General features: G+C 35.4%; 5 protein-coding genes across 6 annotated transcripts; 4 read left to right on the top strand and 1 right to left on the bottom strand.

Moving 5' to 3' along the window:
• The first annotated feature begins 7,561 nt into the window (after window positions 1-7,561).
• Window positions 7,562-8,495, top strand: LOC130648053 (P2X purinoceptor 7-like). The gene is made up of 2 exons (XM_057454073.1): window positions 7,562-7,989; window positions 8,324-8,495. The coding sequence occupies exons 1-2, from the start codon at window positions 7,562-7,564 to the stop codon at window positions 8,493-8,495; spliced, it is 600 nt and encodes a 199-aa protein (XP_057310056.1).
• Window positions 8,496-12,907: 4,412 nt separating this feature from the next.
• On the top strand, window positions 12,908-15,531 carry LOC130647067 (uncharacterized). The gene is made up of 3 exons (XM_057452790.1): window positions 12,908-12,996; window positions 13,149-15,001; window positions 15,404-15,531. The coding sequence occupies exons 1-2, from the start codon at window positions 12,916-12,918 to the stop codon at window positions 14,973-14,975; spliced, it is 1,908 nt and encodes a 635-aa protein (XP_057308773.1). The 5' UTR covers window positions 12,908-12,915; the 3' UTR covers window positions 14,976-15,001; window positions 15,404-15,531.
• A 205-nt stretch (window positions 15,532-15,736) lies between these two features.
• Window positions 15,737-17,038, bottom strand: LOC130647069 (uncharacterized). The gene is made up of 2 exons (XM_057452793.1): window positions 16,519-17,038; window positions 15,737-16,208 (listed from the first exon to the last, which is right to left on the bottom strand). The coding sequence occupies exons 1-2, from the start codon at window positions 16,803-16,805 to the stop codon at window positions 15,743-15,745; spliced, it is 753 nt and encodes a 250-aa protein (XP_057308776.1). The 5' UTR covers window positions 16,806-17,038; the 3' UTR covers window positions 15,737-15,742.
• Window positions 17,039-17,084: 46 nt separating this feature from the next.
• LOC130647068 (THAP domain-containing protein 1-like) lies at window positions 17,085-19,475 on the top strand. Of its 2 annotated transcripts, none has more exons than XM_057452792.1 (2): window positions 17,085-17,430; window positions 17,584-19,475. In XM_057452792.1, the coding sequence occupies exons 1-2, from the start codon at window positions 17,229-17,231 to the stop codon at window positions 17,910-17,912; spliced, it is 531 nt and encodes a 176-aa protein (XP_057308775.1). In that variant the 5' UTR covers window positions 17,085-17,228; the 3' UTR covers window positions 17,913-19,475. The 2 variants fall into 2 exon arrangements, with proteins under 2 accessions (XP_057308775.1, XP_057308774.1); XM_057452791.1 differs by having other exon boundaries at window positions 17,290-17,430.
• Window positions 19,476-21,123: 1,648 nt separating this feature from the next.
• Window positions 21,124-22,734, top strand: LOC130648052 (uncharacterized). Its single transcript, XM_057454072.1, has 2 exons — window positions 21,124-21,785; window positions 21,933-22,734. Exons 1-2 carry the CDS (start codon window positions 21,124-21,126, stop codon window positions 22,732-22,734), a joined length of 1,464 nt encoding a protein of 487 aa, XP_057310055.1.
• Window positions 22,735-23,893: the final 1,159 nt, after the last annotated feature.

Genomic DNA, 23,893 nt, shown 5'->3' with positions numbered 1-23,893 from the left:
AGAAAATACTATACAAAACACAGAAGAAAAAAAATATGATTTAGTTAAAAAAATGTATAAACATTAATTGGTGGTGCGTGCCAACTTTTCGCTGTAGGTTTTTTTGGCTGTACTTTCTTTTTTACTTTTTCATTAGTGACTTTCGTTTTGTCTTTTTCTTTTAGTGCCGTAAAGTATTTGTTATGTGAGATTTCTTTTTATTCTGGTACTTTTGTTTTTTTGTTGTGCTCCTTTTATTTTATCTAAAAGCAACTCTTCGAAACTTTTATTATTCGATGGTTTTCCATCGTTTAGTTGCCAGGCTGGTACCCACTTCTTTCCTGGGATTGACAATTCTGGCATAGGACCAAGCATTTGAAAAATACTTTTCTTGCTATGCGGTGTATTCTCAAAGCAATGGAGTTGACATGCCCATTGGTTGAGTGTTCAATTTGAACTGTTGAAGTGAATTGTCGGAGTATAAAGGCTATTCAAACGTGATGCAGATGTTTGAAGTTTTGAGCTGACAAAGCAAACTGTTCATACAAATCATCAGGTCTTCCTTACTCAATTCAGTAATGATAACGCTTTAAGAATCTGGGGTCGAAGCAGCCTGTATTATACTTCTCTGCATCAACGGGCCACACACCAGTTGCACGGAAAGCCGATCGAACATTTTCTGGAGTTAGCCCTTTTTTATTAAACCTTGATAACAGATCTACAAAATAGGATTTGGAGACCGATTCACGAGGACCTTGGTGCTCTTATGCGAAAATGATTTATCTTGGAGAACAATTCTTTCACTGCCACAATGTCTACCTTCCTTTTGTGTAGGGGCAACCTACGACAACCTTCCCTCTCCAACCAATCTTGTGAAGTGGGGAATTGAGAAAGACAAAAGTTGCATTCTGTGCAAGAAATTATCCTCAAATGTCTCTCACATATTGGGTGCCTGTAAAACCTCCCTTACGCTGGGTAGATACACATACCGTCATGACTCGGTTTTAATAGTTTTGGTTAAGGCAATAAAAGAGTTTTTGTTATCATAACAACCTCTTAAGATTTCCAAGTGCAACAAAATTAATTTCATTCCAGACGGTCAATCACCATCTAAGAAGAGGAATACAAAATGTCCAGGCCTTCTTCACCTTGCTTCCGGTTGGAAAATACTGTCAGATTTAAATTCCGTTTCAGTTGTTCCACCATACATTGCAATAACACAACTACGCCCAGACGTGTTATTAATATCGACTTCTTCCAAAACTTAATTATATTAGAACTGACTTGTCCATGTGAAGAGAACACGGAATATTGGCACAGACGAAAGCTTAACAAATATTCTACACTTTGTTATGCTATGAAAACAATGGATGGATCGTTCATTTCTTTGCCATTGAGGTGGGTGCAAGGGGTTTCTGTTCAGAATCAGTAAGCACCTGTTTTCGTCGCCTGGGTTTCCCTAAAAAGCCTTTACTTTCCCTATTAAAATTCCTAACTTTTACATCCATGAGTGCTTCTTTTTACATCTAGATGTCTCGAAATTCTACCACTTGGGTTGAGCCTGAAAATTCCCCAATCAGTTTCTTCTGTTACAAATATGGAATGTAAGAAATCAAAAATCCCTGAGAAATCAAGTCACACAAAATCTTATAAAATCAAAAAACCCGAAAAACTTGCTACACGGTCTTTTAAAACAACGGTCGCATTGCCATCTAACACTGATTTTAAGAATAGCGGTCTAAAAACGTGGGAAACACCACTGAGTGGGGGGAGTATGTTATGCAAACTCAATCTTACAATGTTTTTATAACCTTCCAAAAGTTAGAGAAGCCATTTCTTTCAGCAAAACAACCTCAAAGTTAGGCGAAGCATTTGTAGGTGTTCTTCAAAGTTTGGCTGTTTCTAGAAGTCCAGTTAATCCCTCCTATTTTGCGTGCTATGAAACATCATATCTCAGCCGCGAAGGGAAGTGCATTTAATATCTTTGCTCAGCACGACGTCCCCGAGGTTCTTGAATATCTCCTACCTGGTCTGTCATTAGACTTTCCATTTCTTGGAAGTCTTTTTAGTATTGGCATCAAGACATCAACCACTTGCAATTCATGTCATATTACCAGCTCCAACTTTCTCTGCACCCTACGTTACAATCTTCCTTTGATAATTTCTTTGAAAACGAGGAGTTGTCAGACACCAATGCCTACTTCTGCCATGTTTGCAACGCTCATCAAACTGCTCTAATTGAAAAAGAGGTAGTGTCGTTAGGTTCCCATCTCATTTTACAGCTAAAACGTTTTGTATTACTGCTTACCCTGGTACCCTTTCCATACCTTTTACCGTAGATGGAGAAGTGAAATTTCGTAAAAAATTTCAATTAAGGGCTATTTTCAACCATTGCGGCAACTTAAATAATGGTCACTACCCAACCATAGCCTTCGACCAAATGGTTCACAGGCGGATACATTGCAACGATAGAGCAGTAATTTTCTGTGATGACCGCCTTATTAACAGTCACGAGTCATATGTTTTCTTTTTAGAAGAGCTGAGATAAGAATATTTTACCCAGTATGAGTCAGCAAGGGACTACACTCAGTCTTGTCTTTGGAGTGACGACTCCACTTATTACCACAGTTAAAAAAAATATCTATTAGCAGAGGGGTTTGATCACACATAATCTTGTCTTTGGAGAGTAACGACTCTACTTATTACCTGAGTTAAAAACAAAGAATAGCACAGTTGAACAGAAAGTGGTCAAAGTTTACTTTAGGAAGATAGGGATGTATAGTTTCTGCTGATGACCGTCCGTGGACCTCTTCGAGGTGACCCAGCTATACATCCAGGGTACTTAGGTTCAGAAATATGGGTCGAAACCTACCTGCCCTTGGTTAAAATTCTGTTCATCTTTCCAAATGTGTTGTGTCCTTTTTATTTTTTATATATTTTTTAATTAATTCCTTGTAAAAAGGGAGAATTGTGCTTTTAGAGGCATTTTCTCTAGAGGAGTACAACCTCTAGCTTATTTCCAAAGACCTAACAGGTTGAGTTCATTATTGCGGTGGCTTGCCACCACTTTGTAAATTATTTTCAAATAGATCTCATTTACTAGTTCCATTACAGCGTGATCTGTGGAATGTTTTTCTTGAAAAAAAAGTTGTTTAGCAGATAGAATGTTATTGTCAGTAAAATGTTTGTATATTTTGTTATGCATAATTCGTTCTAACATTTTTGAAAAGCATGGCAGAACAGAAATTGGTCTAAACTTCTTTTTCCGACGTTTAACAAAAGTTATTTGTTTTGACCGATGGTGTCAATGAATGCGGCTGGTGTCTTGGAGGAGGCAGGGGATGCTTACTCAAGGGCCCGCACCAGATCCCAAGCATGAGTGAATTTCACCAATCCTCATGTTTCCGCATTCATAGCTGTATGTTTCAGTATAGCTGAAATCCATTAGCTTTTTTATCATTCCTGTAAAGGGGAGAATACAGAAGTTCTCTGGTTGCTTCTTATTCTTTGGGGAGAAATCTTTTTTTAATTAACATCTCTGTCCTTAAAAGGCTAGTTATATCTGCATTGCGATGTAGTTACTCCTATTCTCTAAAAACTTCAGATTCATCACCCACTTTGGAAATAGGTGTTACTTTGGCAATTTTTAATTCGTCGAGTTCACAAATGAATCATTTAACTGATTTGCAACGGCTGTTCCATCATTTTTAATTGCTGGGGTAATTGGCTATGTGATGCGTTATACTTATCTATAATATCTTTTATGATTCCCCATGATTTCTTGGCATTCCCCTTTGCAAGTAATAGTTTATGCTCAAAATGTATTTTCTTTGAGAGATTATTTACTTTTTCAAAAAAATTTTTGTATTTTTTATAATTGATTTCGTTTTTGTAAGTTTTATTTTTTTTACATTTCTGATACAATTTTTCTTTTTTCTTGGATGACTTGAGTAGCCCGGTTGTCATCCAAGGACTTAACAGTGTTTTTGTCTTCATGCTTACATCAGTTACCGGAAAGCCTTTAGTTTAGATTTCTTTCAAAAGTTGCAGAAATGCAGAGTATGTGTCTCCTGGGTCGTCCTTTTCAGTAATAAATTGCCAGTTTATTTTTTATAAGAGATTTTTGAATTTTGCTATGGATCATTATTAATTCGTTTTGTTATACTTTCCTTGGGAACAGCTGGGTTAGGCATACTGCTTCTCAGCAAGAATGTGGTCAGATATATCCACTGTCCATTTCAGTATCTGGGAAAAAGTTATTTGTTATAATATTATCAATTACTGTTCCAGATACTCTAGTGACTCCGGTTGGTTTATTTATTTTAGGTACTAAGTAATTTTGAAGGAGAGTATTTACGAACCACTTAACTTTATTATTCGATAAATAATCAAGAAGATTGAGGTTAGGGTCACCCGCAAATTTTGAAATATGTGACTCAAAATGATCTTAAAGGTTTCAAAATTACTAGCTGGTGGTCTATACATAAGTAATTATTATAAGTAGTAATTATTTAAAAAAAGTTCTATTGTCATGTACTCACATTCGTTATCGTTTATACTCAACTCATTACGTAATTTATAATCTATTGAATTGTGACCAAAGACGCATACCACCCCACCGGTACCGTGTTGTTGAGCAGCACTTGGTTGATGTATAGAAACATAATTAGGGATTGGTAAATTTGAATCATGTGCTGCATCCCTACTTTGGCACCAAGTTTCTGTAATGCAAATGATTTTGAAATAGAAATTTAGTTCATGGAGCATAAATTTCAAATTCTTTTTGATGCTTCTTATATTTACATTAAGTAAAGAAAATGTTTTACTTTGCAAAGTATGAAAATGTGTTTAAAGCATTGAGTTTCAATTTTGTTATTATGAAAAAAAATTCGTGTCTGGATGGTTAGATTTACTCAAAGTTATGTTTTCATTATTGTTTTTATTATTCATTGTTGTCACCTATATTATTTTTTGTAAAACATTAAATAAATAGCACTAAACAAATTAGTAAAAATAAATAAGTTGTTCCTTTTACATCCATCCTCCAGCACTCTCATTTTATCATCAGTTCATCAAGGTAACCTTCAATGTCCGTATCCAACCTGTTATTCAAATCCTTCATTTTGCTTTCTTAACCCCGTCTTTTAAATCTTCTATGTTCTTTTCAGTTGTCTTCAATCTATTAGAAGTGTTCTTCAATTGTTTCTCGATATTATTCAGCCCCTGTGTGAGTATTTTCATGTTCGAACTAACTTTTCCTTCTTCGTTCGAAATACTTTCACGCTGTTCTTCGAGCATTTCCCTCATCATTTCTTTAATAGATTCCATTCTAAGAGCTATTCTAATAGATTAACTTTATAGATTAACTTTATTCGAAAAATTTAAAAAGATATACTTTATAAATTACGTGTTAATAGCATCTAATTTTTACTTTTTAAAGAGCGAGAGAAAACACGTCCGCTCACTTTGAGCAGTCACATTTCAAAACAGCAATAAAAAATGCAATACAGCACGCCCATAAAAACCACGTGATCAACGTAGGTCCATCCAATTGTGGAAAAAATTATGATGATGGTGTTGTGAATAATATTTTCTCTCGGTAACATTGACCACAACAACGTCCTGTAATTTTTGCTTTTATTCATGTTCAAGAACCCAAAAGGAGCCCATTTTAACCTTACCAACGCTTATGTCAATATCGGACTCCTTTAATTATTTTTTCCAACCTTAGCAACTTTTAGGCGACAACAAGTGGTATTGTCCCCAGTGCTCGTCACATCAGGAAGCAACAGTCGAGACAAACATCAAATTGTGGAAGTGTTTTAGTTGTCCAATTGTTAAGGTATACATCTAATGGGTCATCGTTTAATGACAACAGGTTGGTTTCGTGCCTTCCAAAGAAACATCACGTCTTGAAAGTACTATCTCACCCCTCTGAGGATGTGTGTTTCAATAACACATTCAATTTAGTTGCCACCATCAACCACTCCAGCACTCTTAGGGCAGGCCATTACTGGGTTTTTATCAAGGACAAGGATAACACCTGGCTTAAGTGTGACGATCGTGTCATTACTGCGGTGGATTTATCGCAACTTAAAGGTTCCCTCCAACGTTTTAATGATGCTACCTAATTAAGTTCTATTCATATAAGTATTTAAGAAAATAGCATTCTTTTTTTACAGAAAAGTTTAGTACAGCAAATAATTGTAAATAAACTTTCAAATTTTGAGCTACCTCACTTCATGCGACTTTATCATGCTCACGCTTCTTCTCGAACTTTGAAATTCATAATGGCTGCATGTTTGACGTCACAAGGACCAAAGAATTATAGGATGCCTCACGGTGATATATTCTACTGACTAATTCGTGTTTAGAATGCCTTGTTGATATGTTTCGAAGTATTAAATATTTATGAGATAAAGAAGATTCATTAGCGCTAGAAAAAAATTTTGTTGTTTGCTTAATGCAGAATTATTTGTTTTCTTTTAAAAGCAACACGTTTGTTAAGTACTGTAATCTTCGGATGAGTCGGAATCAAAATGTTCTAACGTTGTACTTGGCTTCCAGTTTAAACCTAAACGCAAGGGGGGGGGGGTTTATCGGACTCATCGTGGGTGACTATGACAGTAATAGCGATGGGGAAATAGCAGAATTAAGGATTAACCTTGACGCTACGTCGTGGTGTAAATGCAACAATTGCCGTCAAATGAGCACTGAAACTGAATGTTTTTGCTGTCACGAACTGGAATCAAGACATATATATAACCTACAAGGTGTGTACTTTTTAGCGGGATATACGAAACATTATATGCTGATTATTAAGTTGTTAAAAATAGACCGCCTTATTAACAGTCACGAGTCATATGTTTTATTTTTAGAAGAGCTGAGGTAAGATTATTTTAACCAAAATGAGTTAACCAGAATGATTCAGCAAGGGGGCTTGACTACACTCAGTCTTGTCTTTGGAGAGTGACGACTCCACTTATTTCCCCAGTCAAAAACAAAACAAAATCAAATAAAAATTAAGTTAGCAGGGGGGTTTGATCACACATGATCTTGTCTTTGGAGAGTAACGACTCCACTTATTACCTGAGTTAAAAACAAAGAATAGCACAGTTGAACAGAAAGTGGTCAAAGTTTACTTTAGGAGGATAGGGATGTCTAGTTTCTGCTGATGACCGTCCGCGGACCTCTTCGAGGTGACCCAGCTAGACATCCAGGGTACTTTGGTTCAGAAATATGGGTCGAATCCTACCTGCCCTTGGTTAAAATTCTGTTCATCTTTTCAATTGTGTTGTGTCCTTTTTATTTTTTTATATTTTTTTAATTAAAGGGGAATTAAGCCTCAAACTTAAATAGCATTATTTCGGTTAACATTATGTTCGTTTCCCAAATTCTGATCAAAATTTTGAAAAATAAATATTATTTGGATTGATTTTAATATAAAAGTTACCCCTTCTATAAGCGAACGGTAAGAGCCATTTAAATTTTCTGAGGCCACGGCTGATTCTTGAGACTGTTATATCGTGACGTATATTACGCTGAAGAAGCATAAGCTTGCGCTGAGCGAAAGCAGCGAGATATGGAAAATTCAAGCTCCTGCTCTGACTCTCCTATTTCAGAAGTAGAATATTCAAGTGACTCTAGCGAAACGTCAGTAACAGGATGTTACATGAATGAGCCTGAATACTCCAAAGCAGAACTTGAAAAAGTGACTTATAAATCTAGTGATAGCGAAGAAGAAGACGAATTGAATTCAAGCAGACTTGAAAATTTGCATTGGTGTACTTGTACATGTTGCGTTATTTATAATTGCTTCACTCTTGTGGAATGCAAGTGTTGCCAAGAATTTTTCAATTTATTGAACGACAAGTTGAATGATAACAAGTGCATCACGATGCACAAGGATTTTGAAATTTTATGTTTGAACCGCACAGTGTTAGAGACAGCCAGCATACAACATCGACGATATCAGAAAAAATATAAAGAACTCTCCACATATACTAATAAGTAAGTCTTTCTTCAAAAAATATGTTTCTCGTAAATATTTTCACAGACCATATTTCTTATAGTCACACCAAAATAAAACATTCTTCGTATCTTTGTATCTTCTCACTTTTCGCTTTATAATCTTACAGGTCCATGCGCTATGAAAATACACACCATCGCAGATTATTTAATTAAATTAAAAATAATGTCATTCCTTGAATATCTAATAAAAAAGGAGGAGAGCCCATGTGCCTCAAATAACAATTTGTTTCAAAGAAGTTTTGATGAATAAATAATTTCTTTCGAATATTTTATCCTGGTTTACACTATAACATAAACTTTGATTCCGTTGTAGGGAAATGAGGTACACCAGTTACCGACAGTACACGGCCTGGGTACATTATTATGAAAGGCTTGGAAAAGGATGTCGCGTGGTGATTCCAGCTTGTGTTGTGCGGAAAATAAGGGAAGAATTTCCTGATTCAGATGGAAATTATACTGGATTCAAAGAATTTGTTAACATATAACGGGACTTAACATTTTTAAACAAACAATAACAACAACAAAAAAGCGAAATAAAGTACAACGGACCAGAGTTATTTTTTGAATCGTTTTGCATAATTCCGTTTCTCTAAAATTTTCGAAGTGTCAGGTCTGGCCGTGTGGGCAATGTTACGTGGTCGACTAAGCTTGTTTACAACTTCTTTACCAGAGATCTTTACCTTTACCCCCACTCTCCTTTCTTTCAATTATGTCATTCATTATCGCATCAACAAAACTGAAAAACTTGGGTTCTTTCACAGGTTTCGCGACCCACTCTTTATTCAATTTGCTTGAGACAAACTTCCACTTTTTTTCACCGACCTTCTGACTCCCTTTACGCGCGCATTTTACAACAGCCTGCTTTCGACCAACGTTATTGTTATGGTCCAAGATAGCCAACTTCACTCGGGCGTTCATCACATTCAACTCGAAATGTTGCCGTTCTTTCCCAGTACTATTTCTACAGCCATAAGCTTTACAAGTAGGCATCGTTTTTGGAAGAAAGATAACATCAACAAATACGCTGTTACGTTTGTTCACATTGTGTAAACAACTTTAAAAAAGATGAAGAGATCAAAAAATTGAAAGGAGCGTAAAATACGTCATAGATCTCCATCGCAGATTTTTTATGATTTAAACATGGCGATTACTGTTGTCAACTTTTATGCTAGAAAAGGGATGTAAATTCAAAGAATTTCAATTTTTTTTATATACCATCAAAATAAGTAGGGTTTGTAAAAGATATTTCCGAAGAAAAAAATTTGGGCTTAATTCCCCTTTAATTCCTTGTAAAAAGGGAGAACTGTGCTTTTAGAGGCATTTTCTCTAGAGGAGTACAACCTCTAGCTTGTTTCCAAAGACCTAACAGGTTGAGTTCATCATTGCGGTGGCTTGCCACCTCTTTGTAAATTATTTTCTTTCCCATTCTTTAGAAATAAACTGTATAGTCAAAACAACCTCGAACCCAGGGCCTGTAGCGTTTTTTGATATGAGGATGAAACGCGTACGAGGCCCTGGTACAACAGACTTACTCAACCAATGAGAATGCGTATACGGCTTTTTTAAATTATGCTAAAAAGATAATAAATGCAGAAGTATTTTTTGCAAGCACAGCATTTTATAGTAACAACAAATATGGCGATGAGCATTACGCAGATTTTTTGGTAACTTGTTTATGAAGAAAATATTTATTAATTCACGTTATTTTTGACTTTCCTTGCATCGTTACAAATGTATCGGTGCTGTTCAAAATTTTTAAACATTATTTTTGTTGTTTCACTGATAGGAAAAAGGCAGCTGACAAGTCAAATGGAATGGTGCGATGAACATCTGTCCTGCTAACGAAAGTAGCAGGTACTTCTCACCTTTTGTTGGGACACAATACTTATATTTTTAAAAAAACTGCAATTTAATTTTTGTTTTCACATGCTAAAAAGTAAACAGAAACTTGGTATAGATGCAACTTTTTTAGTATGTATGCTGGCTAACTAGCTAGATACTGTTAGCTAGCTTGAAGATGCACAACAATGACAAGTAATCTTTTTTATGTCACAATTCAAGGGATATTATTTGACAATTTTTTGGGATAAGAATACTAGCTAGAGCATTAAAAAATATTTTAGGAAATAAAGTATAGGTAGCTGTATAAATAAAAGGAAATATATATATACAAAAAATAACAACTAATATAAATCTTTGTTTTTAGGCAAAGGGAAAGAAAATGTCACACCACATAAAGTTTATAGTGGATGTGATAAAGTGTGTAGACTGTGTGCTGAGACTGACTTAAAACGATTTAGTCAAATTTTTGGAAATATTGGAACATCAAAACAACTTCAAGAGAAAATACAAGGCACTGTGGGTATCACAATTGTGCAAACTGATAACATAAATGATATAATCTGTCGTAAATGTGAAAGAAAAATTGAAAACTTTGTACAATTTAAGATTTTGTTTTTGTAAATTGTAAAAGTATTTTTTGCAAGCACAGCATTTTATAGTAACAACAAATATGGCGATGAGCATTACGCAGATTTTTTGGTAACTTGTTTATGAAGAAAATATTTATTAATTCACGTTATTTTTGACTTTCCTTGCATCGTTACAAATTTATCGGTGCTGTTCAAAATTTTTAAACATTATTTTTGTTGTTTCACTGATGGGAAAAAGGCAGCTGACAAGTCAAATGGAATGGTGCGATGAACATCTGTCCTGCTAACGAAAGTAGCAGGTACTTCTCACCTTTTGTTGGGACACAATACTTATATTTTTAAAAAAACTGCAATTTAATTTTTGTTTTCACATGCTAAAAAGTAAACAGAAACTTGGTATAGATGCAACTTTTTTAGTATGTATGCTGGCTAACTAGCTAGATACTGTTAGCTAGCTTGAAGATGCACAACAATGACAAGTAATCTTTTTTATGTCACAATTCAAGGGATATTATTTGACAATTTTTTGGGATAAGAATACTAGCTAGAGCATTAAAAAATATTTTAGGAAATAAAGTATAGGTAGCTGTATAAATAAAAGGAAATATATATATACAAAAAATAACAACTAATATAAATCTTTGTTTTTAGGCAAAGGGAAAGAAAATGTCACACCACATAAAGTTTATAGTGGATGTGATAAAGTGTGTAGACTGTGTGCTGAGACTGACTTAAAACGATTTAGTCAAATTTTTGGAAATATTGGAACATCAAAACAACTTCAAGAGAAAATACAAGGCACTGTGGGTATCACAATTGTGCAAACTGATAACATAAATGATATAATCTGTCGTAAATGTGAAAGAAAAATTGAAAACTTTGTACAATTTAAGATTTTGTTTTTTTTGTAAATTGTAAAAGTATTTTTTGCAAGCACAGCATTTTATAGTAACAACAAATATGGCGATGAGCATTACGCAGATTTTTTGGTAACTTGTTTATGAAGAAAATATTTATTAATTCACGTTATTTTTGACTTTCCTTGCATCGTTACAAATTTATCGGTGCTGTTCAAAATTTTTAAACATTATTTTTGTTGTTTCACTGATGGGAAAAAGGCAGCTGACAAGTCAAATGGAATGGTGCGATGAACATCTGTCCTGCTAACGAAAGTAGCAGGTACTTCTCACCTTTTGTTGGGACACAATACTTATATTTTTAAAAAAACTGCAATTTAATTTTTGTTTTCACATGCTAAAAAGTAAACAGAAACTTGGTATAGATGCAACTTTTTTAGTATGTATGCTGGCTAACTAGCTAGATACTGTTAGCTAGCTTGAAGATGCACAACAATGACAAGTAATCTTTTTTATGTCACAATTCAAGGGATATTATTTGACAATTTTTTGGGATAAGAATACTAGCTAGAGCATTAAAAAATATTTTAGGAAATAAAGTATAGGTAGCTGTATAAATAAAAGGAAATATATATATACAAAAAATAACAACTAATATAAATCTTTGTTTTTAGGCAAAGGGAAAGAAAATATCACACCACATAAAGTTTATAGTGGATGTGATAAAGTGTGTAGACTGTGTGCTGAGACTGACTTAAAACGATTTAGTCAAATTTTTGGAAATATTGGAACATCAAAACAACTTCAAGAGAAAATACAAGGCACTGTGGGTATCACAATTGTGCAAACTGATAACATAAATGATATAATCTGTCGTAAATGTGAAAGAAAAATTGAAAACTTTGTACAATTTAAGATTTTGTGTCGGAATGCACAGATAAGCTTTCCGAAAAATTGCAGTGTGAAAAGGGTAATATCGTCACCAGAACAAAAATGTACCACAAAGAAACTCAGAGGTAAAATATACATTCTTTCTTACCTATGTTTTAAAAATTACATATATCTTTTTTATATATACTATGCATATACATGTATACTTTTTTATATTTTATATATATTCTTCAAATTTACTATCTTGATTTATAGTGTCACCAAAAAAACAACTGGTTTATGAAAAAGCAGGAAGCACATCACAGAATTCAACAGTGGAATATGATAAGTCTGTGTACCATAAAGACAGATTTGTATTTCAATCAAGACTATTAAGTGAAGATCAAGTTGACCATATCAATCAGAAAGTTAAATTAAGAATACCAAGTACAATCGCAAATATCTCATCTCTCATACCCAGCATTTACTTCTCACAAAAATGTATCATCACAGCATCTATTGAAAGAAAGTCAAAAGAATTATGCAAGAAAAAGAATGGTAGTGTTTTATATGGGACATTATTTGAAGATATGAATAACTTTAGTATTGAGGCAATTTGGAATGAGTTGAAGGTATCTCAGCCATTTTTAATAGATGTATTTGCTGCTACATCTGGATTACAACTTAGCCCCGATAGATTGCCAGAAGTTGCAAAAGTCAAGTTTTGCTTCTTATACTCTATCCTAATGAATATTAAATGGGAAAAGCTATCACTTTTTCAAAGACTTAACACAGTTTCACTAATAGAAGGCGGTGCAAGTAAAAAGGTAATCTTTTGTATCTTTTTTAGCACTTTCGCAAAAATTTAGCATAGAGAAAATAACCAAATTTCACAAGTCCTAAAAATGATTTTCACTTATCAAACCTTTTCTAAAACTAGCAGAGTATAAATGTTATTAGGCCATTTACTCTTGTTTAGCTTCAGCAAAGGTTACACAAGCTTGGAGTAGCTCTATCATACACCTCCCGTTCATACCTGTTGAATTTGATTGGAGGACATTTTTGTGACAAAGCAGTTAATGCAGTCAAGGAAAACAAATCATTACGTGGTACTGGTGACAATTGGGATTTGCGAGTATTAAAAGGCCACATGACCAAGGAACTTCAAAATGAAGATATCCATTTATTTGCCTCAAATCTTTACATTAATAGAGTATATTTTAACCATTTGTCCAATGATACCCCAATTCGTAATTTAAATGATTGTAATCGTTGCGTTTTCCTGTTGAATAGGAATGATTTAACAAGGCTGAGAAATAATTTCATGGTTTTAGTTGGCAGAATTTGCTTTGAATACCTTCCGAAGTTCAAATTTTTGAAAAAGGTAATACCTAAACACATCCAACATGAATTTTCATATGAAATGGCAAAAAGTTCAGTTATCATCAGTTTACCAATTATTGATGCTAATGAAGTGAAATATGATGATTGTGTGAAAATCCTCAGAACATATGAAAATTGGATTTTTGAGATCTACAAAAAAAGTGGCAGAATAAACGAAAGGGAGGTTGAAAATCCTATTTTTCCTAAAGACGATGCATCTAGACCTGATCAACCTGGAGCACATTTTCAGTCAAGTGAAGATGATCCTATGCGAGAAATGAAAATTCCTTTTGCGGGAGATCAATTGACCCGTGTAAGGTTTGCTGGTGCTAAGGATCTACTTGCAGATGCACATACACCAACTGACAGGTTTGAGCACTGCTCTCCGTTCAAACCAGTGATGTGGCACTGTAAAGCATCTTTTCTACAGGGATGTTATGGTATGTTATACGACAGCACTTCATTTAATCAACAAGGCACATTAAAATTCTTCAGAGAGAAATATAACCGTCGAAATGTAACTCCAACAAAAGTCTTAGATTCGTACGATGGTTGCGAAGAATTATTAATAAGTGTTGGAAAAGCATATATTGTTGTAGGGTTGATGAAACACTTTGGAATGGCCAGCCTTGATAGTTACCCTACATTGAATAAATTTAATTCAAATATGTGTCACAAAGAAACAACTGAAATACAGAGCTACTACAATGAATCCATTGGATCTTTTGTTGACAATTACATTTTTCAGAAGGGGCAATCTCCTGAACCAGGTGAAGATGAAGATTATATAAAAAATTATGCATTGTTGGTGTCATATCTAACCATGATTCTACTGCAACTGAAAGATACAGCAGCGGAAGGTGATGGTGAAAAAAATTTGACCAATCAAAAATTGCTTATGCCCATATTCAAGTCATTTAATACACACAGCAAGTATGCATTGGAGATGTTTGTGTCCATAGCACAAATAGAGTGCCTATCAACACCACGTTTGTCTGCACAACTCAAGTGGGGCTTTTTTTGTAACTGGACGGGTGGTATGGGTCGAAATATTGAAGATGATTTAGCTCAAGAGATTTCCAACAACATTAGTAAGAATGTAGTAAAAAGATTAGGTGCAAACAAATCCTTAACATCTATCAGCACAATTTGCAAAGCAACAACAGGAATCAAGGCACTTCTAGAAAACCTTGACAAAGTTCTAAATGTACCAAAAAACAGTTCAAGACACACAACCGCAAGCCCTTATGAGGATGAATTACAAATGATCAATGATCTACTACAATTAGATCCATTTGAATATACACCTGGAAGCTTTCATCCATCATTTAGAAATATAAAAAGAAGCCCTCAGTTATACCTTGACACTAATCATTTCCATCAATGGCTTACAAAGCATAAAAAGCAAGTTTCTGGAATGTAAAAAATGTATATATATCTCACACACAGGTTAGTTTACACACAAAAAATAATTCCATAATAAGCTAAGAGTAGAATATATAAGAAAACTAAAATTGATTAATGTATGTAGTAACATTACCTCACATTGTGTATTATGGAATTACTTCAGTGTGGTATACTTCTCAATAACTTTAAAAACTCTGCTACTAACAAATTCATCCTACAACTGATATTCTAACAAGCTTTCCACATCGTTGACATACTCAATGTTAATAATAATTTCTGAAAATTTTTCAGCCAAGTTTCCTGTATCCACAATGTTATAAAACTCCATGGCTGCATCATGTGTGGCTTGGTCGTGATCTGCCAGTATATTATCAAGTTCATCTGATAGTTTCTTTAAACTCTCATCTGATACTTCTCTATATTTAATACGTTCCTCTTTTTTAGGTTCTTTCAAGAGTGAAGAATCACAATTGCTACAGCATTGATCCTGGGGTTGATAATGATATCCAAAGTGAATCATCAATACTTTACGAAGGCATTGTGTCGTAGTACAAAAATTTACCATATGTTCATCAACTTTATTTTGTTTTAAACGCCTACTGCTGATATCATGCCCGGTATAGTACAATCTTGCCAATGCTTCTTGCCCTCTTCGACCAGCCCGTCCAAATTGCTGCATATAGTCTTCGATGGTACTTGGTGGACTTATATGGAAAATTTGTTCGATATAGGGTGCATAAACACCCATACCAAGCGCAGAAGTTGCTATTATAACGCGAATGTTCAAACTTCTTTTGCAACTTCAAGGAGAATTTCGTTTTTCATTGACTTTGTTTGTGGTGCGTGAAATTGCACAATTAAACAATTGCTAGGGTTTGTTATGTTTTCAACATACATGTGTTCCTTTAATACATTTTTTATTAACTTGTATATATACCCACAAAACCTCAATCCACAATATATAATAGTTTGAGGAAAACTTTTCTTTAGTGATTTTAGCTCCTTTGCAAGTGGCAAGATGATATTTTCAATACCTTCTTCACCAACTTTTCTCTTTTCTTTGCACATGTATACATTTTTTCTGTTTGGATTAACAGATATTATTGTTGGGGTTTTCATTCCAAGTATATGTTTTATTTTAGCCAGTGTTTTTTCTGTTGCGGTAGCTGTAAGTGCGATAAAAGGTACCTCTCTAAAAAAAGCTCGCATTGCTCCCAAGTTTTCAAATTCTTTGCGAAATTCTTTTCCCCTTAAAGATAAAGAAATATATATATATTTTAGGATTAACATTTTGTTAGTTATATATAATAATTTTGTTAGTTATATATAATTTTATATCTGTTTTATATTATATATATACATTTTTGTTATTCAGTTGTTGTACAGATATTCTTGTCTTTGTTATTTTATTAGCATTTTGCAATTAACATTACATTATTGCATATTTCCTTATTAGAGAAATTATTCTTGTATATATATATATATACATATATATATAATATTTAACTTTTTTAAAGTTGTAGCTATATATATACCTATATAAATAAAGTAGTACTTACCAGGTGTCCAAGCAGTGAGCCTCATCAATGACACAAGCTTTGACATTTTTTTGATAAATTTTCGTTTTCATCAAAGTTCTTCCTCTCTCACTCAATATAGCCTCTGGATGGCAAAATAGGAAGTCACAATGACCATCCAATACAAATGATGGTAAGACATCTTCTGTTTTATCACTCAGACAGATATCCTCAAGCAACGTCTGTACAGCATTCTCCTCAAAATTTAAGTCACGTAGGATGTAGCAAGTCATTCCTACTTTTTTCAGAAAATTCACTTGATCTTCCATAATTGCGTAAACAAGTGATTACAATGACAATTGAAGATTTTTCGTCTTTGTTTCTCATGACATCTGGTAACAGTTGAAAAATTAAAGATTTCCCATATCCTGTTGGAAACACCCCAATGACATCCTGTCCTCTTACTATGGACTCCAAGCACTTGACTTGTTTGGGTTTAAAGTTAAGGTCAGGAAAATTTCGACACTCCAGAGATCTTTGAATTTTCTCCAAAATTGCGTAGGGGTCCATCGCATCATCTGTTATTTTTGACGTAGATGTAAAATTTAGAAATTCTATTCTATTCTCGGATCCGGGTTAATCACTGACGGTAATTTTCTGCGCATGCGCGATTTACTGCAGTGAAAACAAACTCTCCTGGAGCAGTCATTTTAACCTAGCGAAGCTGGAGTGAACACATAGAAGTTTTTAAAATGCCAAATAGTTGTGCTGCTTTTGGTTGTTCAAACCATAATTTAATGGAAAATAAACCTGGATTCTACAGATTTCCGAATAACAACCCAGAACGAAGAAAAATGTGGATAAGTGCATGTAAAAGGAAAAACAAAGATGGTACTGCTGACTGGAACCCAACTGGAAAAAATGTTTATCTCTGTGGGAAACATTTTACAACTGGTAAGTGTTATTTATAAAATTTTATTAATAAGAAAGCTCTCTTCATTGTAAAATAGACCATGCTCTGTGCTATATTATAAGAGATTAGTAACTCTTTTAGGCTGGCATTGTTTAGCTAGCTAGCTAGGTACAGTATTTGTTTTTCTTTATTAGGGAAACCAGTAAAAGATCCTGCACATCCTGACTACATACCAACTATATTTGTGTATACACAAAATGATTCAGAAAAAAAGAAGAAGAAAATAGAAAGATTCGAGTCAGCCAAAAAAAGAAGCCTAGCAAAAGCAAGAACACCCGTCGCACCAAAAAAACAGCGTACCTTAAATTTTGTTTCACCAGGAAAGCCACCATTACAGCAAAGTAACACATTTATTTCGCCACCACTATCACCATGTTCTAGTACTACATCTCTGATGTCACCACTGCCAGAAATGCCTGAAATGGAAGTAGACTTTTCTCTTTCTTCACAAACACAACATTAAACACCAGTAACTATATCAAGACCAACAACCTTAAATGCAAGTACCCAGACCACAAGCTCAATTTTGGATAATAAACATTTAATTGAAATAACAAATCTGACAGAAGCTCTTCAAAAAGCAAAAATTACAGTTAATGATCTTGAGAGTAAATTCATATGCTATGAACATCTGAAAAAAAAGCCAGCAAAATTTAAATATTACACTGGAATAAACAAAGATCAATTTGACACTGTTTTTGACATGGTGAAAGATTCGTTGCCAAAAAAATTTCGATCGAAGATGCATTCAAAGATCAGTTGCTGATGACTCTTGCAAAGCTGCGTTTGAACCTACAATTTGAAAATATGGCAGACCAATTCAACTGTCCAAGAAGTACTGCCCATGAAGTATTTCAAAGGTGGATCGACTTACTCTCTACAAAATTATCATGGCTAATACATTGGCCTGATCATGATGCAAGCATCTACTCTCTTCCAAATGTTTTCCGACAATATTTTCCAAGGTTGACTGGTATTATTGATTGCACTGAAATTTTTATTGACAGGCCAAAAAAGTTAAATGCACATAATGAGGTTTATTCGAATTACAAAAAACACTCAACTGTTAAATTTTTAATTGCTTGCTCGCCTCAAGGATCCATTTCTTTTCTTTCAAAGGCTTGGGGTGGTAGAGTGTCAGATGTTGAGTTGGTCAAGCAAAGTGGCTTTATCAGTAGCAAATATCATCACCCTGGAGATCAAATACTTGCAGATCGTGGATTTACCTTGACCGATGAGTTTGCAGCAGGTTGTGGCGTTGAACTTATTATGCCTAGTTTCACAAAGGGAAAAAAGCAATTGTCTGCACAGGAGGTTGAGACTACTCGTCAAATAGCTTCAATACGTATTCACATTGAACGTGTGATTGGGTTAATAAAAATCAGATATAACATTCTTACTGGACCAATACCCATTACAATGACAAAGTCTCTCTCTGATGAGGCAAATGAATCAGAATTTACTAGTATCGACAAGCTTGTTACTGTTTGTGCTGCACTTGTGAATCTTGGTGATGGTATAGTGTACAGTGAACCAAAAAGTCAGTGACATGACTTTAAACGTCAAACCGGCTATTTTTATAGCCACATCTGTCTTGACCGTCCAGTGGTAGGACACCTCACTGTTTTAAACAGTAGGAAACCCAGGTTCGATTCCTGGTCAAGACCTTTATAATTGCAATATTGGGAACTGTAAAAAATTTTTTATCATAAGCAATACAATTGAAAAAGTCTTGACCAGGAATCGAACCTGGGTTTCCTACTGTTTAAAACAGTGAGGTGTCCTACCACTGGACGATCAAGACAGATGTGGCTATAAAAATAGCCGGTTTGACGTTTAAAGTCATGTCACTGACTGTGTTGAGATACCTTTTGTTTTCTGGCCTTTCGACACAAGGGACAATACCATGAACCTTTTGGGACTCTTTTCAATTTAACACAGCTCAAATGAAACCATTCATACTTGCAAGATGTAGAGTCACAACCAATAAATGTTTCGTCATTAGGATTGTATTCAGACTGACAGAGACAATACAATTTCATGTTATTATAAATATCTCTTGACATTTGTTGTAACTCGTCACCATCTTTATCAATGTTGTTACTGTTAAATAGCGTTCTCAATGACTTTGGTAACTTGGCTCTTCTAGGTGGTTCATATATTGGCACGAATGGTTTATAAAAATCAGAGAATGTATGCAAAACAATGGATTTTTTGTCCAATTTAGACAGTTTTGATAAAAACCTTGCCTTTTCTTCATCAGTTGGTGGAACATTACTACCAGGAAATTTATTACTGCTACGATTGTTTTTCTTAAAGTTCTCAAAAGCCTTCTCTGAATAAAATTTAATGTCAGAAATCTTCTTCGGTGCAACTTTTTTGACAAAATCGACATTCCACTTACATGCTTCTTCAGTACATGCTTTCTTAGTGAATCCAGCACGAACAGCAGCCTCGATTTTAAATAACAAAGCCCCTATGTGACTACATGACTCACCAAGCCCAGCCATACATGTGCAGTGGGCAGAAAGAACATTAACATTTTTTATGTCCACAATGATCCAGGGTATGTGAGGATCCTCATTTACTCTTTGAGAAGGCATAACTTCTGCCTTCAGTAAAATATATGGCCATGTTTTGTCTTTCTTAAAGAAAAACACAGTTCTAACCCATCCACTAACAAATTGATTGTGGGCTTCCAAACTTTTTCGACTCTTCATAGCTTCTCTTGTAAAAACGCCAGGGGTGTTTACCAAGTAATCATAAACCTCAGGGTACTCCAAGTTTGGCCAATTCGAAGGATCGTTGATTCAAGCATCTGCTGGCAATTGGTATGGACAAGTATCCAAATTAACAATTTTTAGCTTATTAAAATATCTTGTTTTCGCTTCGACACTTATTTCTTCAATGTTGTAACTCATTGTGTCATAGACCTTCTCTTACAGTAAACTGCAGTGAAAAAAGCTTTCCACAGCTAGCGCAAAACGTTTGTTTTCACTGCAGTTACTCGCGCATGCGCGAAGATTGGCCAATCTTCAGCGGTGTGACGTCAGCCCGGATCCGAGAATAATATTTAAAATAAGAATAATAATAAACATTTAAAGTGGCTATCCCAGAAAATCACAAAAACCTATAGTTAGTGGATTGTTTCCACTATACAATACTATATGTATCATACACCACAAAATGACTAGAAAGCCATTAAGGGTTGTATTTACTCTGTAATTTTACAGTGTAGCTATAGGTAGCGCTGGCTAAAGTACCCTCCCGCCACTAGAACACCATCTTCGATCGAAAACGTCACGCATACATTACGTTTCTCTGCATGCTTAATTTTGGGCGAATTTCAGTCTGTTGTACCAGGGCCTCGTACGCGTTTCATCCTCATATCAAAAAACGCTACAGGCCCTGGGTTCGAGGTTGTAGTCAAAAAAGATTTCGACCCGATTGTTTTAAGGAAAGGAAATCTCTGGACTGCTTTGGTTGGAATGTATGATAGAGAATCGATATATCTTCCTCCAAGAAATGACGTTCCCAATAAGTAAGTAGATGTTGTTCCAGTCAAAACACGCTGTTTATAGAAATATGTATAGGATGTATGGAAAAAGTTCCTGGTTGCTGGGAGCATATGTCTCTTGTCTGGGCTGCTCTGAGAAACGCCAAGTCTAGAAAAAATGCACTATCTGCAATATGGCTTGATGTGGCGAATGCGTATCCCACTATACCGCATAAACTCTTTTTCATGGCCCTTCGTCGCTATGGTGTTTCAGACTCTTCGGATAAGGCTTATTGACGCCTATGGCAGCCTCTGGAGCAAGTCATTTTCTTTTACAGCCTCATCCAGCTGGCACCAACACTTTAGAGGTATTTTTATTGGATGTACATTATCAATCATACTATTTTTGGCAGCTATAAATGTAATCATTGAATATGTGTGCGCCGAAGAAGAGTTAAAAAGTTGTGTTCCGCCTGGCGATTCAGACCATCCTCCGGTTAAGGCTTTTATGGATGACATATTTTTAATTTCTTCAAGTGTCCCTCAAACTCAAAACTTGTTGGATCGTTGTGTAACAGCCCTTCATTGGGCTGGAATTGGCTTTAGACCTTCAAAATCACGAAGAATTGTTATAGCTAATGGAAAAGTTTTAGATCAGTCTCCTTTTTGTGTCCTGCAAGAACCAATCCCATCTATTCACGCAAACCCAGTTAAGTTTCTTGGCCGGACGATAAATTCAACATTGTCAGATTCAGCTGTTGTCCAACAGGTTATTGTCAACGCTGTGGAGCAAGTCAAACTCATAGATAAGTCTTCCCATAGAGGCATTCACAAAGTGTGGTTTTGCATCATCTTCTAATTTTTCCGAATACGATGGCCTTTTTTAATTTACAAAGTTCCGATATCTCGTATTGTTTCACTAGAACAAAAGTTTTCTTTCTTCATAAGAAAGTGGCTGAGACTCCATCACTCTATTTCTAACATAAGTTTGTATTCCGCTTTATCGCCATGCCCGTTACCTTTAAAAAGTCTATCCTCTGTACTAAAATCTGCTAAGATCAGCGGTCATCTTCTCCTCCAAGATTCGACTGATCCTCTCGTCTCAGACTCTCCTCCAGACTTAAAGGCTGGACACTGGAACGTAGATCAAACAGAATCATCAGAGAGTCAACTCGAGTTTAAGAAAATACTTGGTTTCCACCAGTTTGGTAGAGCAGGCTTGGGACTGGTAAGCCATAAGAATGTCCCAGCAATTGGTACCCATTCTTACCGCAAACTTTCATCAGATGTTGTGCAGGACAATGAGGAAGACATCTATTATGCTCGAGCCGTTCAGCTTCATGTCCAGGGTAACTGGAGTAAATGGTGCTCGTTTATTAAATACGATCTTTCTTGGAAGAACCTACTGTCTCTGCCGCAAAGTTTATCTTCGTTTTGCATCGGCGCAACCTATGACACGCTTCCTTCTCCTATAAATCTTCTCAAGTGGAGAATTCAAAATGACAAAAGTTGCACCCTATGTAAAAAACCCTCTTGTAACGTGTCCTACATTTTAGGCGCTTGTAAATTAGCCCTTTCACAAGGTAGATTCACGTATCGCCACGATAGAATTCTACGTGTGTTAGTGACAGCCATTCAGAAGTTCTTATCCGATTATGAGCCAGCAAAACCATCTAGATGTCATAAAATATCCTTTGTTCCAGCTGGTAAACGTCTTCCCACCAAAAAGCGTTCAAAATTCAAGGTGTCCTTCACCTGGCCTCTGATTGGAGATTATTGTCAGACTTAGATTCAACCTTAATAGTACCACCTTATCTTGCTGTAACGCAACTTCGTCCGGACATACTTTTAACTTCTGCCATGACCAAAACTGTAATTATCCTTGAATTAACTTGCCCGCGGGAAGAGAACATGGAGACTTGGCATGGAGTTAAGGTTGATAAATACTCGTCACTTTGTTCCGTCATGAGATTAAACAATCGGCCTGTGCATTTCTTTGCTGTTGAAGTAGGAGCTAGAGGATTTTGTTCCGAAACAGTTAGAATCTGCCTCCGTCGCTTCGGCTTTTCTAACATGTCTGTGCGTTCCACTCTGAAATCTCTTACTGAGTCATCTATGCGATCGTCGTTTTACATCTGGCTATGTCAAGATTCTTTGTCTTGGATTCATCCTGGTAGGGATCCACAGCATGCCGCTCAATTAATACCAACTGTTTCAAAGAAATCATCCAAGTTCCAAGCAACTTCGACCACTAGCTTTAAGGACACGAATCCCCAGGGCGTAACAAAGAGCTCCACTACCTTGCCTGCACAAGAATCACTAGGCAGCAACAGCGTCTTGCTAAATTTGGGCAACACATGTTACATCAATTCCATCTTGCAATGTTTTTATGTGTTACCCGCAGTCGCCACAGCCATCTCTGCAAATGATTCCAATATGCCGATAGGTAAAAGTTTTGTAAGTATTCTAGGCAAACTATCCTCCTCCAAGGTTCCAGTGAACATTTCTTCATTTCTAAATGCATTAAAAGGCCATGTTTCTAATGCAAGGGATGCTGCTTTTAATCCGTTCTCTCAGCAAGATGCCCTAGAGATTTTTGAGTATCTCATACCAGAGTTGTCCTTAGCCTTTCCTTTCTTTGGTAGATTATTCAACACTCGTGTGAAAATCTGCACTACTTGCAGCGCTTGTAATAATATTAGCACCTCTGAGCAAGTAAGTCCATTTCTTCAACTGCCATTGACATCGACTATACAATCTTCAATAGATAACTTTTTGGAGAGCGAAGAATTGTCAGGTGTCAACTCGTACTTCTGTTACTACTGCAATAGTTACCAAACTTCAACAGTTGAAAAAGAGGTCGCAGAGTGCAGTTTTGGTTCTGCAATTAAAGCACTTTGCCTATAACAAAGGTCTTGTGTCTAAGGTTTGTTCTGCAGTCACATCTT

The sequence above is a fragment of the Hydractinia symbiolongicarpus genome, chromosome 6 (assembly GCF_029227915.1).
Source record: "Hydractinia symbiolongicarpus strain clone_291-10 chromosome 6, HSymV2.1, whole genome shotgun sequence".
In the NCBI taxonomy this organism is placed as follows: domain Eukaryota; kingdom Metazoa; phylum Cnidaria; class Hydrozoa; order Anthoathecata; family Hydractiniidae; genus Hydractinia; species Hydractinia symbiolongicarpus.
Note: the sequence above shows the minus strand (reverse complement) of the source record. Positions and strands in the feature narration are given on the sequence as shown.